This window comes from Gavialis gangeticus, unplaced genomic scaffold, assembly GCF_001723915.1.
Source record: "Gavialis gangeticus isolate Ggan-Ray unplaced genomic scaffold, GavGan_comp1, whole genome shotgun sequence".
NCBI classification, from domain to species: Eukaryota; Metazoa; Chordata; order Crocodylia; family Gavialidae; genus Gavialis; species Gavialis gangeticus.
In genome coordinates, this window is record NW_017728997.1 from 30,765,477 (window position 1) to 30,785,832 (window position 20,356).

Sequence of the window (20,356 nt, forward strand, 5' to 3'; positions counted from 1 at the left end):
CCCACCCACCCAAGCCTTTCCAGGACTGGCACTGTTCAAAGCCACAAAGCAGCGGGTGGAACAGCTGCAGCTGGACCCATGTCCTGGTGCTGGGATGAAACTGCTGCCAGGAGAGAGCAAGTAGTGGGGGCAGGCAGGGGCTCTGGATCAGGAGGGAGGTGTACTGGCAGGGCTATGAGTTGGGAGTGAGGGGCAAGGGCATGGGCATGGGCAGGGAACCGGCATATCAGTGTTGCTCAGTACCACAAAGCAGCTGCGGGTCCAACTGCAGCTGTCCCCATGTCCTGGTGAGAAAAGTGGGCAGGGGCAGCTCTGTTTTTTCAATGATTAAAAAAAACCAAAAGCACGTCAAAATGTATAGATATTTAGAATGTATTTTATTATGATGACAGGCACTGGTAGGCTTCCAAGTTGCTATAAAACATTGCGCAACTGATCTCTCTCTCTCTCTCTCTCCCCCCATATATATATATATATATATATATATATATTAGTGGCATTTCATTTTAATCATGGAAGAATGAGGATTTTGGGCATTATAATGAGAAAATATGGGGGAGATTATCACAGAATTTGCAGTTTTTAAACAGGGAACACCAGGATCCCTGCTGGTGAGGCAACTGGCAGGACCCAGGCAGAGAAGCCTACCCAGGGCCAGCACCATGAGCTAGCTGGAGGGCAGATGAGGTGGCTGACTTCCTGGCCATCAGAAGCCAGGAGGACATGCATAGACAGTTCAAAGTGGGCCACCACAATGAGCACATCTTCCAGGCAATAGCTGCCCAGATGGCAGAGCTGGGGCACCAGAAGACATGACAGCAGTGCCATTCAAAAGCCAACTGTGCAGCCACGGTCCATTGGTAGCTGGCCCAGAAGTGCAGGTAGCTCTGCTGTAATGCCCATATCACAGCCCAGGCAGCTGTGTGGTCCCTGTCTGGGTCTGACAGGCATGCAGCCATGGGGCTGCAGGTCACAGCCAGGCAACAGCCCCTGCCAGGCAGACTGCTGCAGTAGGTAGAGGGGGCAGAGGCCACTCTAGGTTAGGGCTGCTTCAGCAGTCCAGCTGTCACAAGGGGCTAGTGTCCCCAGATACCAACTGGCTGAGCCTCAGAAGCTCCTGAGGGCAAGTAGCCCTGAGCTGCTCGCTAGGGCAGCTTTTTACACTTCTGGTGCCAGCACAGGTGCCGGCCTTAGCTTCTAGCTGCCCCCTGGTTGAAGATATGGGAGTAGCTGGGCAGGATCAGTTTGCTCGACATCAAGGTGCATGTTCAGGCCTGTGTGCTGAGGCACAAATCTCAAGCACAAATTTGTGCTGCTGCTACTTGAGCTGCTGGAAGTACATGTGCCTACTGTGTGGTTGTGCTCAAAGATTTCAATAGGAATCCATAACGACAAAATCATTCTTACCTACCATGGTCTTTCTGAGTTCTTTGTCTATTATTTTTCTATTTATAGTAAAAAAAAATGAGTAAAAGGGAAAAGCTGGCAGTTTCTGAGTAGTCCCTTGAGTCTTATAAGGCGTACCCTGAGTCTAAAAATGTTGAAAACCACTGCTTTACATTATGCTGCATTTGTTAAACAATATGCAAAGTAGCCATACCCAAAGACAGAGAGAGAGAGAGAGAGAGAGAGAAAGAGAGAGAGCGCATGTTCTTTTTGAATCCACTACATCAGATTATACAAAGGGAAAAAGACACCTTATCTGAGTGACACTCCATTCTGGATCTGTGCCTGCATTTTGGGTGTGCTGGTAACGGAGAATTTGGCTCACTTTTGGAAGTCTAACAGTTCTTTTTCTGGTAGGCAGAGTCCACTGTTTTGCCAAGTTTTTATCTTGCAATCTTACAGATTGTTGGTTTGCCATTTTAATTATTTTGTAATTTGTGATATCACTTTAAAAATGTCTCCATGCAATTAAGCACCCCAGTATCACATTAGATAACCTCCAGAGTTTACACATGCTGAGGCTGTATTTCATTTTTAGCTACAGTAGGCTTCATTTTGATTTGCAGCAAATGACCAGAGGCTACATGACTGCTCACTCAATTGGATAATACCATCTTTTTAACTGTATCCAACATATTACACAAGGATTGATATTAACAAATAAACCCACCTGACCACACTCAGAAATGAGGCAATCCAAACTAATTGTGGCGGTAGGGGGAGATGCTCCATATAGTTCTAGTAAGAAACATCTTTAGCTATTTCCATCATTTTAACAACTTCTTGACAATCTTTTCTTAAATTAAGCATTTTCTTACTTCCTCCTAGATCCTCTTTTTATCTTCTATTTCCTAAGGTCCTAATTCTGCAAAGACTTATTGCTGAGTACAGAGAGCATTATGGAATAGTCCCATTGGACCTATGAATTAACCCACTTAATCTTAGGACATTTGAGTTCACCTGCTGCCTCTCCATAGACTTCCTGAGTGATATTGGACAAATCACATATGACCAGCTTTTTAAAAATATTAAGGAGACAGGTAGGTGTTCTCATTGACAGTAACAGGAGTTTGGCACCTTTAGGGTTCAGAGAGATGCCTACTTTTCATTGATCGCAACTGGAGTTAGGCATCAGTGTGCTATATTTAGGTGGCATATTTAGGTACCATGACACTTTTTAAAATATGAACCTTTACTTCATGTTGCAGTTCCTCATTTGTAATATGAGGATGGATATCACTCCTGTCTCCCACACTTTGTCCAGCTTCTAAGAACTCTGGGACAAAGACTTTTCCTTTTAATATTCATGTGCATAATGTAAATAGAGCCCTGATCTCACTTGGAGCTACTGCAATTTAAAAAAATGTTATGCTCAATAACACAGTATGGGTTTGCACATCTAGATCCTAGTGCAGTGAGGGTAGCCTCTGAAATATCTTTCTGTGGTTTCTCTTGGGATATAGTTGGGTTTTTCAACTCCCATGAACCTTGATAGTTAAGTTTTGGAATATTTAACAAATGGCCTGTAGTCCCCAAGGCAATGAAGAGAGATGAGAGCTTGCATAGGTCTAATTTATGGTAATACTGTGAAAAAGCAAATCAGAACTCTAAAAACAAATCAGATAAACCTTAAAAAATATAGGCTTGTATAAAGAATGCAAGTCCAAGGGACATAAATGTAATATTAAATTTATCCAAATAAAATAAGCTTAAGAAATCAGCAGTGAATAAATTTGTTTCTGAAAGGGCTTTTTAGCCTGAGGAATTCCAGTGAGCAGTAACCGGAAGAAGAGTGCAGCTGTGCTCCTTTGCAGCAAAACTCACCAAGACTTCTTGTTCACAGTATCGTTAAACATAATTTGTTTCCCATCTGTATAGTGAATCTTGTTTAAGAGGAAGCAAAGTTCAGAGATTTCTGTATCTATCAGACTACTTACCCAGTATAACACATCAGTCCATCCTTCCATGGTTATACACTGGAACACAGTTAACATTGCAAAGGCAAAGTTATCAAAGTTGGTTATGCCTCCATTTGGTCCAACCCAGCTGCCTTTACATTCAGTGCCATTCGTTGAACACTGACGTCCATTCCCTGAGAACGCACAAGGTGCTGGATCTTCTTCAACTAATATATCTGAAAATTGACCAGAACCATTTCAGAATTCTGAATTCTCCAAATCATTGTCTAATTATTTGCCCAGTGAAGAGATAAATCAATGTTGGTGAACTAGTGACAACATCACTTCAAGAGATAATGTATTCTGGTCTTGATGCCTAGAAGAGCTGAGAAGGGGACTGTACAGAAGATGCAGGCCCTTGGCATCTCTCAGGTCCAAGTCCCCATTGTGCAAGGATAGAAACTGTCAAAACTAAATGAACAAAAAGTTCAAGTAATACAAGATGGAAAAAACACAAATGGACAGCTTGTGGTAATGTGAGGTATCTTGCTGGACTGACATTCACACTCTAACTAACATTAGCTTTCTTTTGTTAAACTTCTTCCCATCCCAAATTTCTCTCTTCCCTTCTTCTCAACAGGCCTGCAAAAGTCCCTGCATTGGGTCTGGTCCATTTCATATTTGGCTGATGGAAATGTAATTCCAATCACTTAACAGAATTTCTCACTTGTGGTGCTCTTTCATTCCTCCTAAGCCCTCCCATATCAAATGCTTTTATTGCATCACTTAAACTATATCTGAATGGGGGAAGATTTGATTTCTCTATTACGCACATTAGTGCAGTTCCTATAATTAGACTGCCCAAATTGCTGAAACAGAGAGACAGCAGGATCTGCCACAGGAGGATAAGTCTTCCCTATGATATAACTATCTTCTTTAGTAGCTTGGGATTCAGAACCCAATTACTGAGCTTCCCACTGTGGGCTGTCACTACATCACTGTGTTGTCCCTTTGGCTACATTTTCTGCTAACCAAGTTCAGTTCAAAGCAAGTATTACAGCTTCAGTTTTTAGTCAGCTTTTTAAAACTCAATATATTTGTTCAAAAATCATGAATCACTAGGGAGACTAAGATTTAGAACAGTGTTAGCATATAGGCCGTATCTACAGAAGACCTATTGACTTAAAAGGGACTGGAATTAGGTCGTTATGTTATTTAATACCTTTATGACTTACCTGTACCAATAAGAAAACATGATTTGTGCATTTTTCCAATAAAAAGTTCCAATCCTATGATAGCATAAATTATGATTACAAATAATACCAAAAGGGCAATATGGAGCAGAGGGACCATGGCTTTTATAATGGAGTTCAAGACAACTTGTAAACCTAAAAGAGAAAAAAAAGAATACACAGATACTGAACCAGGCTTTCCATTGTTTTAGCTTTTCTGCTTATGAAACCTGCAGTTACACATTATTAGACATTTATAACTGAGAAATCAAGGGCTGTAAATTTAAGATCTGGGTTGAACCTAGCATTTCCTCTCCAGAGCATAAACCTTGCTACATCAGCTCGGAGGAAGATTTCTGAAACTGCTCTGATTTAGAAGTCCAAACCTAGGGCTGCTTTAGAAAATGTTAACATTTAATTACAAACCTCACTGGACATTGCTTGTATTTAGTGAGGCTAATATCATAGGAAGCAATGCTTGAGAGGCAGCAGTAAGAATTCATGCTTTTTAAATGTAGTAATTTAAAGTGGGAGCTAGGCTCTATATTACCAGAAGAAGCTTAACAATCCTGCGCTTAGACCCCGATTTTGCAAGAAGTGTGTTTTAGATGTGCCCAAGTGTCCAACTATACAGAGCTTGTTGAAGAACTGGCACTTGGTTCGGAAAGGTAATAGCACAGTTTGGGAGCACTGCACCTGTCTGGTAAATATCTTTTAAGCTGATTTTTGTACTAAGGAAAGCTTTAAAGAATGAAAACATTTGAACTCAGTCATTTGTCCTTCATGTATTTTTTTTCATTTTTTCCTTATTGTTCTTGCCATTTTTCCCTAAATGTATTTTGGCCAAATTCTGCTCTGATAGCTAGTAAGTCCCAAATTAATGGAGTTAATATCATAGTCATGTTTTATCATAGAAAATTAGGGTTGGAAGGGATCTCAGGAGCTCATCTAGTCCATCGATAAGAGCAGAATAGGGCTCCATGGTATTAAAACAAAGGCTGTCTCTATTATGGCATTTATTCTCATACCCCTTGATTCCCCACTTAAGTTATTTTGCTAAGTCTGTATTAAAACGATCACCTCCATGCAACAGATTATGACGTAATAAACATGACATTTTGATGTTTCTGTTGAAGCTAATACAAGAAGCTGAGCCATGAGTCAGAAACACATCATTCCACCCAAATATCTTCTATAATTAGAAATGAATGAAAAGGTAATAGGATTATTAAAAAGACAAATTGCTTTCTTTAAATAATATTGCTCTATTTTTCGAGTTTTCTAATTTTGGAAATCCTTCTTATATTCCCTTTGGGATAAGCATCAGTGAGCCATATTAACTTCAAGAGAAGTCATTCATCTGCATGAGGGTCAGAAAAAAATGAAAGTGCTTATGAGCTGTGACATACATTTACCTGCATATAAACTACATTTGAGCTACCTACATTTAAGCTCCCCGGATTTTGCTTTCAATAATGTAACTTTATTTTCCAGTGCATTTGCATTTTAACATGTAATTTAATTTATATTAAACTTCTAAAAATGAAATACATTCCCGTCTGCTTAGTGAACTATATAAGAAGATCATACACTGAATGACTTCACAATCCCTTACTGAACTTCAAATAGAATATTATACATCTTGAAGCACACTTTATCTGCATAACCAGATAACAGAAATCAACTTTAGCCTGTCACATATATTGTTTTCTCTAGAGCACGAAGGTTAAATAAACTGAAAAAATAATACGGTAAAACAGATATTTTTTTTCCAACAGAATTACACAGAAAAGGGCTTACTGGGCACTCCTGATACGAGCCGGAGAGGTCGCAATACACGAAAGGCTCTTAGGGCTTTGACATCAAAGCCACCTGGTTTGCCACCTGAGTGGCTACCTCCTTCTGCTTCTTTGGTTAATTGTTCCAAAATTACACTAAATAATCTAGCAAATAAAAAGAAAAGAAAGGTCATCACCACCCATTTGCCATGTAATCAGAAAAATTAGGAAATTGCTGGAATTGTGGATAATTCTGAAAAACTGTTCAGCTGTTGAAATGAGGTGTATACTTATGTATTAAAACATGACAGTGATAGTCATGAAGCGCAAGAGCTTCTAATCCCTCAAGAGAGAGATGATCACACAGTATCCACTAAATTAATTTTCCATAAGGATACAGTCATTGCTATTTTTAAACGAATGAAGCCACTTTATCACTGATTTTTGTTCAAACATTTCAGCTGTGAGGTCTGCAGAATTAGTCTCTGTAGAACATTAAATAGATAATTACAAGGAACTGTCATTTTTATATTTTGTGCAATATATGAACTCCAGTGACACTATGATCCAGTATTCTAAACACAGGGAAAACAATCAGTAGTATCAGGCTTTTCATAACGTCCAAACTCTTTGTTTCTTACTCATAATAAACTTTGAGGGTAAAAATACTCCCTGATGAGTCACTTATTGTACTGCATTTCTTAGCTGCAAAAACTGGTTGCTCTTTCACTAAAACAGTGATAGAAAAGGAGGCTTTCCAGTACCAATAACACTTCAAGCTGACAGTGGTGAAGGTCACAGGAGATGCCTATACATGTGCAGCGAGGCTGTTCCGACACGCTATAATTACAGTACGCCAGAGCAGACTTGATTAATCGAGTCTGCTGGAGCGTGGTAATTAACACACTCCAGCAGCCCTCTGCATCTGGTGTAGCAGCATCCCCACATTAAAAATGGTGGTGGGGGTGCTTAAAATAAAGCTCATTAAATGAGCTTGAGTTCAAATACCCCTGCCATCAGCATAGGGATGCTGATACATGAAATGCTGTGGTGCTTTAATTATAGCAGCTCTTGGAGCTGCTCTAAGTAAAGCACCCCTCCCCCCCAACCCCAGAACACGTGTAAAAGTGCCCTTGGGTATTCCCTCTACTCCTACAATATACCCAGCTTGGGTCACCCTTTCCCATTCCCAGTCTGTTCCACCTTCTCACCAGTGTGGATCCTAACCACAGGGGGTGTGGCCTGTCCCAGGGAATGTAAAACCTTTCAGTAAATTAAAGAATGCAAGCATGTAATTCTGTAGGCTCTGGTTCAACAGCATAATTAAACACAGGACTAATTTGAAGTAACCAAGCAGTCCTGTTGGCTTCAAGGAACTACTCATGTTCTTAACATTAAGCACAGACCTAAAATTGCTGAATCAAACTCAGAACATTTATGGAGGATGCAGCTTCCAGTCACTCACTACAGGAATAATTGGCAAAATTAGAGGTCCAAAGGGATAAGGTACTGTGCAAACCTCTGTACTTAGGACCTGATCTGGTCCTTTTTTCTCAAAGTTGTTGTTAAAGTCAATGGTAAGCTTTGCTCAAGTAAAGAAAGGAGTGTATAAGGAAATGGATTACTCTTAAGTGATCCATCCTCTGACTGAGTTCAGTGGTAGTTGACTAAGTCAGGGAAGAATAAGAAGTGCAGAGCAAGGCCTACAACTATGTCAATACATATCAGCCCTGCCAAACCACTAACTAAGCTATATAAAACTGGCAGGCCCCTGATTTCATTAAAAACAGAACATTTATTATTCTGTGCGCTGTATCAAAGCCATATGGGATTAAAAAAAACACTGCTTAAGTTATTTACGTTAGAAAATTTCCTGCATTTCTTTTCCTATTGAAACATATTTTGGAACAGGGATGATTTTGTCTTTGGAGCCACTGAAATTTCTGCTGACAGTAAGAGCATTTCATTTAACATATTTAATGTTGGATGCCTGTGGCAGTTCCTTTGAAGATATTAAAATGTCTAATGAAGTTCTATAATGAATCAGTTCCAAGAGAATCAGATCCAGAGGTGATTCAGCCTCCACAGAGGGTCAAATACCAAAATCAATTATTCACTGGGCTTTTTTACTTAAGGGTGCAAATTAATTATGTAACTGGCCCCATGCTTGCTTACTTGCTTATGGTCTGTCATTGATGATCTTAAAGTAAGCATGAAAAGTATGCCTCATCCTCTATGAGTGATGGACCCATGTTATGCAGCACCTTCCTTTGCCCTGTTGCAGTAGGTTGAACATACAACTACAATAACTGCACCTCATATAATAATCCTTCTCTTCTGGTTAGGTTCAGGGGCTTATATTTAGGTCTTAGGATGAGATTTTAAGTATACAGTGGGATACAGTTCAATTATCCAGTCTCAGTGATTTTCACCACTGATTACGTGAAAATCTGACCCCCTCATTGCATGAGGTATCAGATAAAGATGTTACAAAATGTAGCATCTTTTGTAACTTGTGTCTGCAGAGCTCTCAGCCTGTCCCTGTTTGCAGAATGGGAGGGGGGAAAGGGAGCAGAGGGAGTTTAGTTTAGGGGGTTTTCAGCCCTGCTGATGTGGGGGGAGGGCTCCAATTCACCCACCGCACCCTTCAGCACCAGCTGGGGAGCCCCAGGAATGAGCTCCCTTTGCTGCCTTTCCCTCCTCCCATTCTGAAAACAGTGAGCACTGGCAAAGAGCCCTGGTGGTTGCTATAGGAACCTGGCTGTAGGCTCCCAGCCCATTCCCCTCCCCCTGGAACCAACAGTGAACTTCTGTTTGGTCTGGGGTAAGGCTGTAACTCAGAGCGCTTTGCGAAAATCCTTCAGGGTTAAAGCTGGGAGCTGCACTTCTGTCTGCACCAATTTAGCACAAAGCCATTTTACATAAGAGCTTGCTTTTCTCCTATTTTATCCATAGGCCAGAACCTGGTTGAATACCACCAGACCAGCACAATGAAAATCTTTTCAGTAATTTTGATTTTCTAAATATAATCTGAAGAGAAAACATCTGAAGTGAAACCGCAAATACTTTCACTCATATTCTACATAGATTTTTATGGACTTAAATAGGACCTTCAGTTTTAAAAAAGTCCCTTGTTTCAGTCTGATCACAACATTTGCATACTTAGAAGAAAGCAGAATATACACTTTAAGATTAACACCAGTGATGCTTGGAGGCAAGATCTTCCAAGTCAGCACATTAACACAAAGAAAATCAATACCAACAATGAAAATATTAAAGCTGCTGACATCAAAAGGCAAATGGTACATGGTTCTTACACAAAGGGAGTCTCCCCACACCCCTGTTCTTCATGTAGGGGCTGAACAGAAGGGTAGTCACTGTACTTAGAGAGTACAGGACATGCTCCCATCCCACACCCCTAGAATTGCACAATGCAGCTCACAGTTCCTCCATTCTGAACTGAAAGTCTTTCAGGGCTTGACCCCTCCCTCTAGTAGAGTTGATCTATTAGTTCTGCATGAGTAAAGGTTAGCAAATTTAGTCCTTCAGTTCCATCAAAACAAGTCATTCATGGATCTTTCTATAAAGACACTATATTTACAGGACAATGTTTTTAGAACGTTGTTTTTGCAAAGTATAAACTTACCCTACTATTACTATTACAAAATCCAGTAAATTCCATCCATTTCTAACATATGCGTTGGGGTGTAATAATAATCCATATGCTATAATCTTCAAAAATGTTTCAATAGTAAAAATTATCAGGAAGGCATATTCTACTTTTTCCTGTGTAAAAAGAGAAAAAACAAATGTCAGCACAAAAGACAAAGTAATTTAAGAGGTTATTCTTTAATTAAACTTTAATCCAAATAACTGAATAATTCTATTGGTCAGTATTAAGAAAAGATACTGACTCAAGAGAATTTCTCTCTTCAAATTTAAAAAACCCTTCTGTGACAGCAGACATAGTATTTCGCCTGTTGAATGAAGTGATTATAATTAAATTGGAATCTTCTTGTTTCACACTGTCTTAAAGTCAAAGGACCAAATTTCGGACACTATCCTGCAAACGTTCACTGATTCCAATAAGACTAAATGCATGCATAGAGTTAAATATATTTTGCAGGACTGGGCCCTTGCAATGCTGTTTAAAGAGAAATAACTTAGTTCCACTTGATTAATCTAAACTTAATTAGAATCTGCAAGGTCTAGTTATACCAGTTTACTGATGCTAAAAGAGTGTGATCATGCTAAGGAGCTGCAAGGTGTATATTAAGGTGAATTCCACCCAAGTTTAATTTGATACCTTTTACAACTTCTTTTTGTCTCCTCAGCACATATGTTATACCAACTTAGAATATGTCCCAATGCATTTTTAAGTATGTCTAATTTATTAACATTATTAAGCTCACATTTAAAATACAATTAGAGCTATCACCTGAAATTACTGTCATTTTATCATTGTTAATTGGGCATTTTTTATATTTGTGGCTTCCTCTTTCCCACATAAATCAAATATTAGTGTATTTGGGCTTGGGTACACTGTAAGATAGTGGTTTATCAAAATGGATCAACAACAACATTTGTTCTCTCCATGTTCTGAAATCCCTACTTCAAGAAGTTGAATAAGCTTTTTGTTTACTTGTCAGTTCCCACACAAATAGGAGAGCCAAGAATACAAGACCTGCAGAGAATGATTCACATTTTTAAACTGAATAAGGAACTCACTGGAGACAGTTCATTATAATCTTATACAACACTACCAAACAGTTTAATTCTGAAAGCTTCTACTATCATATATTTATATATTACAAATAAAGACTATTAGGTATCTATTTACTAGGCTTGCGCAAAAGTGAAAAGACAGCCCTTGCTCAAGCAATTTACAGCCAGAAGACAGACCTGGAAAGGACACACAAAAGGAGGTCATCTTCATTCAGGGGGATTGGATTGCCCATCTAGTGGAAAAAGTGCCTGAGGCTGGATTTACTATGGAATTTTCTGAGATGTCCTTGAATTGTTCTCCTGAAATTGATCTGTCAGGAAAATGAGGATTATATGTCCTCCCAGCAAAATGAGAAGTGTGTTTTTCCTCCCAGTTCTCAAAGGCACTGGACATGGGAGCTCTGGCAGGATGGGTCCAGGCTCTGCAGCATCAGTGCTTCCTCTGCTGCCTCAGGTACACAACGGAACGCTACTTAAAGAGTGCTTTTGCATCTTGCACTGCATTTATGTAAGTGTGCCTACTGGGGAGAAAGTGTCTGAAGAGAATTATGGTCTGGTTACACTTTGCACTTTGAGCTGTTCAAATGTTGATCAGTGTTAATGCTTCCTCGAATCTGAAGCAGTCACATCTTAAGTCTAAAAACCAAAGCTATGCGAAGCTTCGTTGCCTGATTCAATTCATCAGAGATTCGGCCCGATTCCGTGTCCAAATCTCCAAATCTGAATCGAATCAGGAGACCCTTTAATATCTCCAAATAGAATCAGAACCCTCCAAATTGATTTGGAGAGATTCGGAAAGATTTGGAGATTCAGACATAGATACAGCTTTAAATGTTTTTTCTATGTACCTCAAGGTGCCAGGTGGCTTGTGAATGCTGAGATGGTGGGGTGGATGGAGCATCCCACAGAAGCGCGCTCAGCAGCAAACCTGGAAGTGGACCAGGAGCCCCCCATCCTGTGCGCCCTTTGGCTTGGCGACTGGTGCCTCCTGGGTCTGGGAGGGCAGCCAATCAGCAAGCTGTGAGGATGCGAGGGTGGGCCCCCAGCACGCTCCCCAACAGACCCAGAAGTGAACCAGAAGTAGTTCCAGTCCACTTACGGGATCACCGCTGAGCACGTAAGCAATAAACTCTAGCACAAGGCAATAAACTCTGGCACAGTTTGTGCCAGAGCTTATTTCTCCCGGGGGCACCTTTTACACATGCACCCAGGACTGCAGCACATTGAGCCGGGGCGGTGTAGCCCTGGCTGGCAGGGGGCCCTAGAGGTCAGCCTGCCAGTCCAGAGCTGCTCCCCCCCAGCTCAGCATACTGTAGTGGGGCTGGCTGGGGACTCCAGTGTGGAGCTAGTCAGCAGGCAGCCCCCACACTTTGGCAGCCTTGTGACCCTGCCAACTGCAGTCACCAATGTACGTGTGCATTATGGCAGAGTAAATAACTCTGCCTTAGAATAGAACTTGTGTCTATCGTACAGTTGAGTTAATTAGTTCATGCTGGCCTAACAGAGGCGCACATGTAGATGGTGATGCTTTACGTGGAGCTAATTAGTCAACTGCAGTCAGGTGTCTCATGTAGATGCACCCAGTCTCATGTTTTAATTTGGGATTGGGCTGTAAGAGGTGCTGGTCATGCTTCCTGAGGTGAGTGGAAGGTGGGAGCAGTGAAGGAAGATGCTTTTCAGGGAGTTACTGCCCCTGCCCTGGGAAGAAACACCTAGCTCATGGTGACCCAATCTAGCCCCCTACCTCATTTCCCCTCATGCTCCCTACAGCCCACTACTTGACCCATCCATACCCTGCAACCTGGCTAGCTGACATGTACTCTGCAGACTGTTTGCATGGGGTTGCACCTCTGGAGATGGGAAGGTCACACCCCTGAGGGTGGGAGGGTGTGTTGGCTTGGTGCCAGAACCGCCTTCCCCTTCTGGGCAGTAGAGTTTGGGGGAGAGGATTTTGTCCACGCAAAACAGAAGGAGGGGAAGGGACACTGCATCTGGGATGCTGGAGGACTACAACTTGGGTGACTCCTCTGTGGGGAGGCCACACGTTAATGGAACATAGGATGGGTAACACAAAATGGAGAGAATCCTGCCCTGGAATGGAATAACTTTAAGCTACCCTGAAGTGTGTTTAAAACTAGTTTCAGGTGTTAATGTATGGATAATCCAGGGGTTAAAAGCTCCAGAAGCTGCCTAAAATTAATGGGCAACAAGGGCCTTACAGGGCACTGAGGAAGAAGTAGTACTATAGAAAGACTCTGAATGGTTTTGCATAGAAGGTGATACGTAGGAAGGCCCAAAGACCCAGTGTTATAGGTTACGAGTATTCCTGAGAAATACTCTATAGAATTGTTGAAAATAAAGGCAAGCCTCAACGTTTATACAGTCTACAGGAACAGTATTTCCATCTCACTATTGATAAGCAAGGCTCTGACTTGGACACAGAAAGATAAATAGTATAAGACAACATAAAGAAGGCAAAATATATTATGGCTGGCATTTGCTACAGGCAACATACATAGTTGCCAGAGTATTAAGAGAGAAGTTTAAACAATAAGAGATGGGAAGTTTTGTCTGTGACAATTTGAATAGGTTTTTTTGGGATAGGAATAGAAGATGTAGCACTTGCAAAGATCTCCTGGGTCATCAAGCATGCCCTGCGTGGCCCTCCCCCCCACCATTGATTGGCAGAGGTGCCCCACCATTCCCTCCACTTTGAGCCAGGCTCCAGAGTGAAGCCCATTGCGCCCCCGTGAGCTCCAGGACCCCCAGAACCACCATGACAGACCCCAACCTTTACCAGAACCACCATGGCAGACCCCAACCTTTACCCCGAGCACAGCTGGGAGGTAAGTGGGGCCCGCAGTGGATGGAAGCTAGTCAGCTGCAGGGCGGCAGAGAGGAGCCAAGGAGAGTCATGCCCTCCCGCCTCAGCTCCTACTTGGCCCAGCCTCCCCAGGGAGCCACACAACCGGTGTTGCCCAGCCCATGAGACAACGGAAGAGGGGGCACTCACCTGTCCCCTTCTCTGGTGGGGCAGGGACCCCCAGCCCCTGAGAGTAATGCAGCACCAGCAGTGGACTCTTCTGCACATGCACAGAGTTTAAAAAGGGCCCGCCAATGGCAGAAGCTGCAGTTTGGGCCTAGCTATGGAGTGAGAAACACGGGCACAAGCCCGTTGCACCCCTGTGAGCCCTGGGACCCCCAGAACCCCTACTGGTGGTCCCTCAAAGTCTAGGATGACATCCTTCAGGTGACTGAGGAGGCCAATTCTGGATGCACACATCCTTTGGCAATGAGGGCATGTTGTTGTGCAGGGGACTGGGATTCACAGCCCCAGGCTGGTCCCCTTCTCCTTCCTCCGCTGCTGCCATTCTGCTTCAGTATTGAGTCGTTGGGCCTCAAAGTGGCACATGCCTTGGTGGACCAGGTGGTGCCATGCCAAACAGTCAGCAGCTTGCTCCTCCCAGCCACTGGTGGCCTCCCTGCTTGAGGGCAACCTTGTACCATGAGGTCTGCTGCCTCCCAGGGGCCCGTATTCAGGATGTAGCTGAGAGGATCCTGAAACTTATCTGGCCCTCCAACCATTACCCCATGCTCCTTATCCGTGCGGAGCAATCCCAGCTGGGTCATGAATCCTGGAGTCCCAAACAGGACTCTGGGAGTGGGACTCAGAGGGTCTAGGACACAGGTGGTTTTCTCCTCAATCCTTCCAGTTACAGGTCATGGGCACAGGAGGGTGAGAAGAATTCAGTAAGTAAACAAACGACTGTGGCGCTGGTGCCATCGTGAAAGCTTCAGATTATATGACCACAGCCCACACTTCAAAGAGAGTGGCAGCGAGTTATTGGGAAGGGACGGCCTCCACCTCACTCATATGGGGAAGACTCTCTTCTTGGCTGGAATGGCTGACCTGCTTGACTGGGCTTTAAATTAAGTTTGCCAGGGCATGGGCAGATAATCACCGGTGCAAGCTCACCAAGCGTCAGCCATCAAATCAGTAAGTCAGGCTGTATAAAGGAACACAGTCCTACCCCACCCCAGAGATGGGGTCTTCTAGGAATGCAGGAAAGCCTAGGGCCTCCAATGGTAGGCTTACTTGCCTATATACAAATGCCAGGAGCCTAGTCAACAAAAAGGAAGAGCTGGTCCTTCTGCTAAACAGAAACGACTACAATCTCATAGGGATAACGGAGACCTGGTGGGACTCTACCTATGACTAGACCACAGCTATAGACAGCTATACCCTGTACAGGAGAGATTGTGTTGTACGAAAGTGCGTAAATGTAGCTCTCTTCTCCACCTGTTCCAATATGAATTCATTTTTCTTGAAGATTGGTGACCAGATGTGTACACAATAATCCAGATGTAGTCTCACAAATATTGCTTTACATAATAAAGTAGTTACCCATATAGTTAGTAACTAGCAGCCATTGCCTGTCAAGATATTTTTTTTCCAACAAGATGTCGCCAGTGAAATAATAGTTCTCCTCCAATTACATTCTGTAGTCTGATGATCATGGAGGAAAAAGCTCTCTGCCATCATCTGCTGGAAAATCAGGTTTCATTTGTATGATTAACTGCCAGTGAGACATATTGGTTGTTTTGATTTGTTTTGCATGTAAAGTAGCAAAATGTTATCTTTGTGAGCTGAAAGGACCATAGAACCATATTTAATATTTACTATGGGGAGGATTCTCCATAACTAAACCTCAGTTGAAAGATTGATTGACCTTAATTATATCTCTGATAGAATGAAGAGAGACAGGTACCCTATATAATTTTTAAAAAATTAACAAGTTAACAGAGTATAATAATAAAACTAATAGAATTTAATAATAAAATTGGACGCATCTACACAAGGCATTTACTGAGCTGACTAATTAGCTCTGAACTAAACATCTTCATGTCTGCATGTGCACCCCTTTTAGGGCACAGGAAACTAATAAACACCACAATAGGGTAGTACTTTAAATACAAGTATTACCCTGCTGCAGAGTTTTTTTGTGCTCAGGAGTGCACATGTAGACATTGACTCAGTTGGCTGGAGCATGAGGGTGCTTCAGTGTCGGAGCTACCTGCTGGCTAGCCCTGTGCTGAACCACCCCCGTGCCCCAGCCAGCCTCTCCGCAGCATACTGAGCTAAGTCAAAGCAGCCCCCCACCTCCGGCCCATCAGCTGAAGCTGCTTCAACCTGGCTCAACTTGCTGCGGGGTCTGGGCATGTGTAAATGGCATGCCCAGGAGCTTCCTGGGAGCAATAAACTCCAGTGCAATAAGCTCTGGAGTTTATTGTTGTGCACTAATGGCACCCTCTGAGTAAATACCACTCAAAGATCCCCTTTTGCTTCAAAGAGCTGAAATCCACATAGCTGGATTAGGTAACAATCCCTGAGGATTGACTAATTGTTGAAGAAGCAGAGTAGTGGAGAGAAGCAGAAGAAATAATACTGACATAAAACCCATGTCAGAGACCAGGCAGCACTTATGTGTGAACTACACGTGGATCTATCTGAGTGCTCCCCCAGATACTTGGAGTCTGCTGACTACTGACCAAAAACTATGAGTAGGGTGCAGCAGAGAATGAGAAAGAAACACAGCATGTGAGAGACATAGTAGGAATGGAGAGGTTTTTTTATTATTCCTGTAAGCACACTGTTGATTTCCTGCTATCTTCTCTCAATTTGATGCTGTCCTCTTTGTTCCCCTGAAAACATTTTCTCTTGTTTTATACACAGATTAAATGCTTGCAGTAGGGGGTGCTTGCCATTTATACACCCCCTACTGCAAGCACTTAAACTGTGTCCCTGCAACCCCCACTCTAATCACAGCTCTGCCTCCTCCCTCTGGCAAGCTGTAAGCTGCAGCCTGGCTTGGGGCAGCAGCGGGGTGGGGAACTGAGGTCTCTCTCCCCAGAATTGCCCCAGCCCTGTAGCATGTCACAGCCCAGCGGGCGGGTGAAGGGGGGTGGCATAGGGGAGGGGTCTGGGGCCTCTCTTCCCACAGAAGCTCTGGCCCCATGATGCACTGCTGCCCAGCCGTGGGGTTTTGGGGAAAAGCAGTCTGGGTTCTGTGTCCCCGCAGCAGCTCTGGCCTTGCAGTATGCCGCTGCCTGGCCTGGGGGGCGGCAGGAACATAGAATGTGCCATAAGCGGAAGGAGAAAAAATTCGGGGGGGCTGAGCATGCATGCACATGTGCGCACGTTCCCCTCACCCCCAGGCAGGAAAGTCTGCAGGGGAAGGGGTGGGGGGAGGGGAACAGGCTGAGGCAGGATCGGAGGAAAGTGGGGCTGGGGCTGGGGTTGGGACCGGGCAGGGATGAGGAAGGAGCCAAGCCAAGCCAAGCTGGGCCCAGGATTGGGGCCAGCGCCCGCTGCAGCAATCCATTCCCATGCGCCTGGGGTTGTTGCCTGGCACCAACCCCCCCTCCCCCGTCAATCCGCCACCCACAGCCCTGCACTGGCCCAGCTACATCCCCACACTGGCCCTGGCCCCACACCACCCAGGGGGGCCCAGAGCTAGGGGCCAAAGTGGGGTCAGCCTCAGCTGTACCACCACGCCAGAGGGTATGGAGCCCCCAGGACACCTAGGCCCACCCCACCCTGCTCTGACTCATCCCCAGGAAGAGCCCAGTGCAACCCCGGCCCCAGCCCTAGTCTGCAGTGGCAGCCCGCCCTCCCCATGCATATACAGGGGCACATGCCCCCCATGTCTCCTGGGGTGTACATAGCAGCAGGAGCCATGCCGCACAGATGGGGGGATGTGTTGAGAGATATAAAGGCTATAAATGTATGGCTTGCAGAGGGGAACTAAGCACTGCTTCCACATTGACTGAAGTTGAGACCACTGATGAAAGTGACTGCCAAGGCCTGACAAATGTGCAGAATATCAGGTTCAGAGTTCTGAGTTTGTCTTATGATAGTTGTTGGCTTCAATACCCCACCCCGCCAGCTGTGCAGCACCTGCCCCTTCCCTAGCCCCAGCCCCACTCCCTCCCCACCCCTGCTGCAGCCGCCAGAAGCCCTCACGCTGGCTGCCTTGCAGCCCTACTGCTGCCCCACGTTTGGGGGAACTAAGACCCATCAGTCCCCCACTTCCGCTGCCCATGATCCAGACCCTTTTCCCCTGCAACCTCTCTGCCCGGTCAGTGGCACACCATAGCACTGGAGCTGCTGTGGGGAGAGAGACCCTGGACCCCTTCCCCATGGGCCCCCTGCACTGCTGCCTGGCCTGGGCGGCTGCTCGGAAAGGGGTCAGGTGTCTCTCCCCCCGCACTGCTGACAGTCACCAGGCAGTTGTGGGGTCTGTGGAGAGAAGCCACTTTGGCAGCCTCCTGGGAGGCATTCCAAAGCACTCCCAGTGGCCAGTGCACACAGGCGCTAAGTGCCACCCCACTCCCCCGAACAGCCAACATCTCTTCAATTCGCTAATGCTCTAGCTCATAGCACTTTAAGTAAAGTGTGCGAGTTTGAGCAATTCTGCCAGAGGCTCTCTTTTCCCCTACAGGAAGCATTTAGATGGCTTATCTCTTTTTAATAAGTTATCTGTTGCTGTTTAATTTTTCTTTTTTTTTCTTTTTTTAAAGAAAGCCCATCTCTGCATATCTTCAGAATGGAGTAGGAATGTGATGATTTTTAGAAACTGGATAAATGCAAGTTTCTTTGGTTGTTGTGTTATGTTCACTAAAGCTCTGGAGGTGTTGAGAGATATAAAGGCTATAAATGTATGGCTTGCAAAGGGGATATAAGCCAGGGGTGGGCAATTATTTCGGGCGGAGAGCTGCTTACTGAGTTTTGGCAAGCCATTGAGGGCAGCATGACAGGCAGCCTGGGGCAGATAAATACTAATTTTCTTAATTTTGGGGGGGGCCCCACGGGCCAGATAGAAAGGCCTGGAGGGCCACATCTGGCCCCCAGGCTGCATTTTGCCCACCCCTGAGCTAAGCACTGCTTCCACATTGACTGAAGTTGAGACCACTGATGAAGCCGACTGCCAAGGCCTGACGAATTTGCAGCATATCAGGTTCAGAGTTCTGAGTCTGTCTTACAATAGCTGTTGGCTTCAAAAGTACTAAATGTTCTATAAAGAAAGCAGCTCCCTTCTTATATTATGTACTGAAATGGAGTTGCCTAGTTAAATAATTCCTTTTCCCTTCCTGGAGTAAAGGGGGTTGGAGCTGATAAAAACAGGGGGAGGTGAAGAGAATAAGGAGTGTTGCTTCAGCTGTATCATCCTCCCTTTGGCCCCACAATTCCTTGTGCAGGTTCTCACTTCTCAGGGACAATGGTGGCACAATACAGCATGGCCACTAGAATGCTCAGTGGCCTTCTACTCTATTACCAGTGAATCCTCCATCAGTATTATTGACTCAGTTGTACATTTCTATCTGTCTCATGTATTCACTATGGGGCAGATACTCTTGTGGGGCAAATTGTAAGACCAGTGTGCATTTGTGCTTTACAACTGAGATAGGAAGGTAGAAGGAATCTTCCACCAGACAACAGAAAACCCCTGCTTTTTTCTCTCAGCCAGATCCATCCCCCACCACCACAGAAACGAGTCTGGCTGTGCAGGGAAAAGGGGGCTTTGGAACCCCGACTTTCCTGCTAATGGAGAGGCATCTCAAGATTCCCTGGGATGCCTTTCTGCAAGCAAGAAAAGCAAGCAGGTGCTCCAGGGTCTTGAGGGGCCCTCAATCACTCAAGGCACCTGCCTGGGGTGGCTAGAGACTTCAAAGAACTCAGGTTGCCCATACTCTCCCACCCTAGAGCTAGCAGATGTCCTTCTTAATAAAGTGGCAGAGTCTATCACTACCTTTCGTCATGCCACAGATTTCCCTTTGACGGGTAGCAACAAAGGGTAGCAACATGTATATGCTTGCAATTTGTGCCCCCCAAAAAATATTTATGGGGGCACAAATGAGACATCAGGCAAAAACCAATGAGACTGAACTGACTGTATGCTAGCTGAAGATAGCGGGAATGTGAGACATTGTAGCCACTCCCCCTCTTTGCCCCAGAAAACCTTGGGGATTAGGATGAGCAAAGGGGAGAACGGGTTTGTTATGTTGCTGCTATGACAACTAAGGAGTCTTGGCCTGGAAAATCTCCAGCAGCAGTAGTTTCTGCTTGCACTTATGCAAACGGACATTTTGAGCCCTGCACTAAGGTGCCTGGAATGGCAGCAGAATGAGACCTAGCTTAATTCTGGGGGACAAGCTTAGAGAGTTGGGGGCCCAGGCGGTCTTTTCGTCCCTCCTCCTGGTTAGTGGAGGCCGTCAG

At 44.4% G+C, this 20,356-nt stretch overlaps 1 protein-coding gene across 1 annotated transcript in view; it reads right to left on the bottom strand.

The window, feature by feature from the left end:
• Positions 1 to 10,808, bottom strand: part of CACNA1D (calcium voltage-gated channel subunit alpha1 D) — a 325,917-nt gene extending 315,109 nt beyond the window's left edge. The window contains exons 1-5 of the mRNA XM_019504611.1: positions 10,803 to 10,808; positions 10,001 to 10,140; positions 6,377 to 6,519; positions 4,580 to 4,732; positions 3,384 to 3,580 (exon numbers count right to left, since the gene is read on the bottom strand). Coding sequence (XP_019360156.1) covers positions 3,384 to 3,580; positions 4,580 to 4,732; positions 6,377 to 6,519; positions 10,001 to 10,140; positions 10,803 to 10,808 — 639 coding nt within the window. The remainder of the gene's footprint in view (positions 1 to 3,383; positions 3,581 to 4,579; positions 4,733 to 6,376; positions 6,520 to 10,000; positions 10,141 to 10,802) is intronic.
• Positions 10,809 to 20,356: the final 9,548 nt, after the last annotated feature.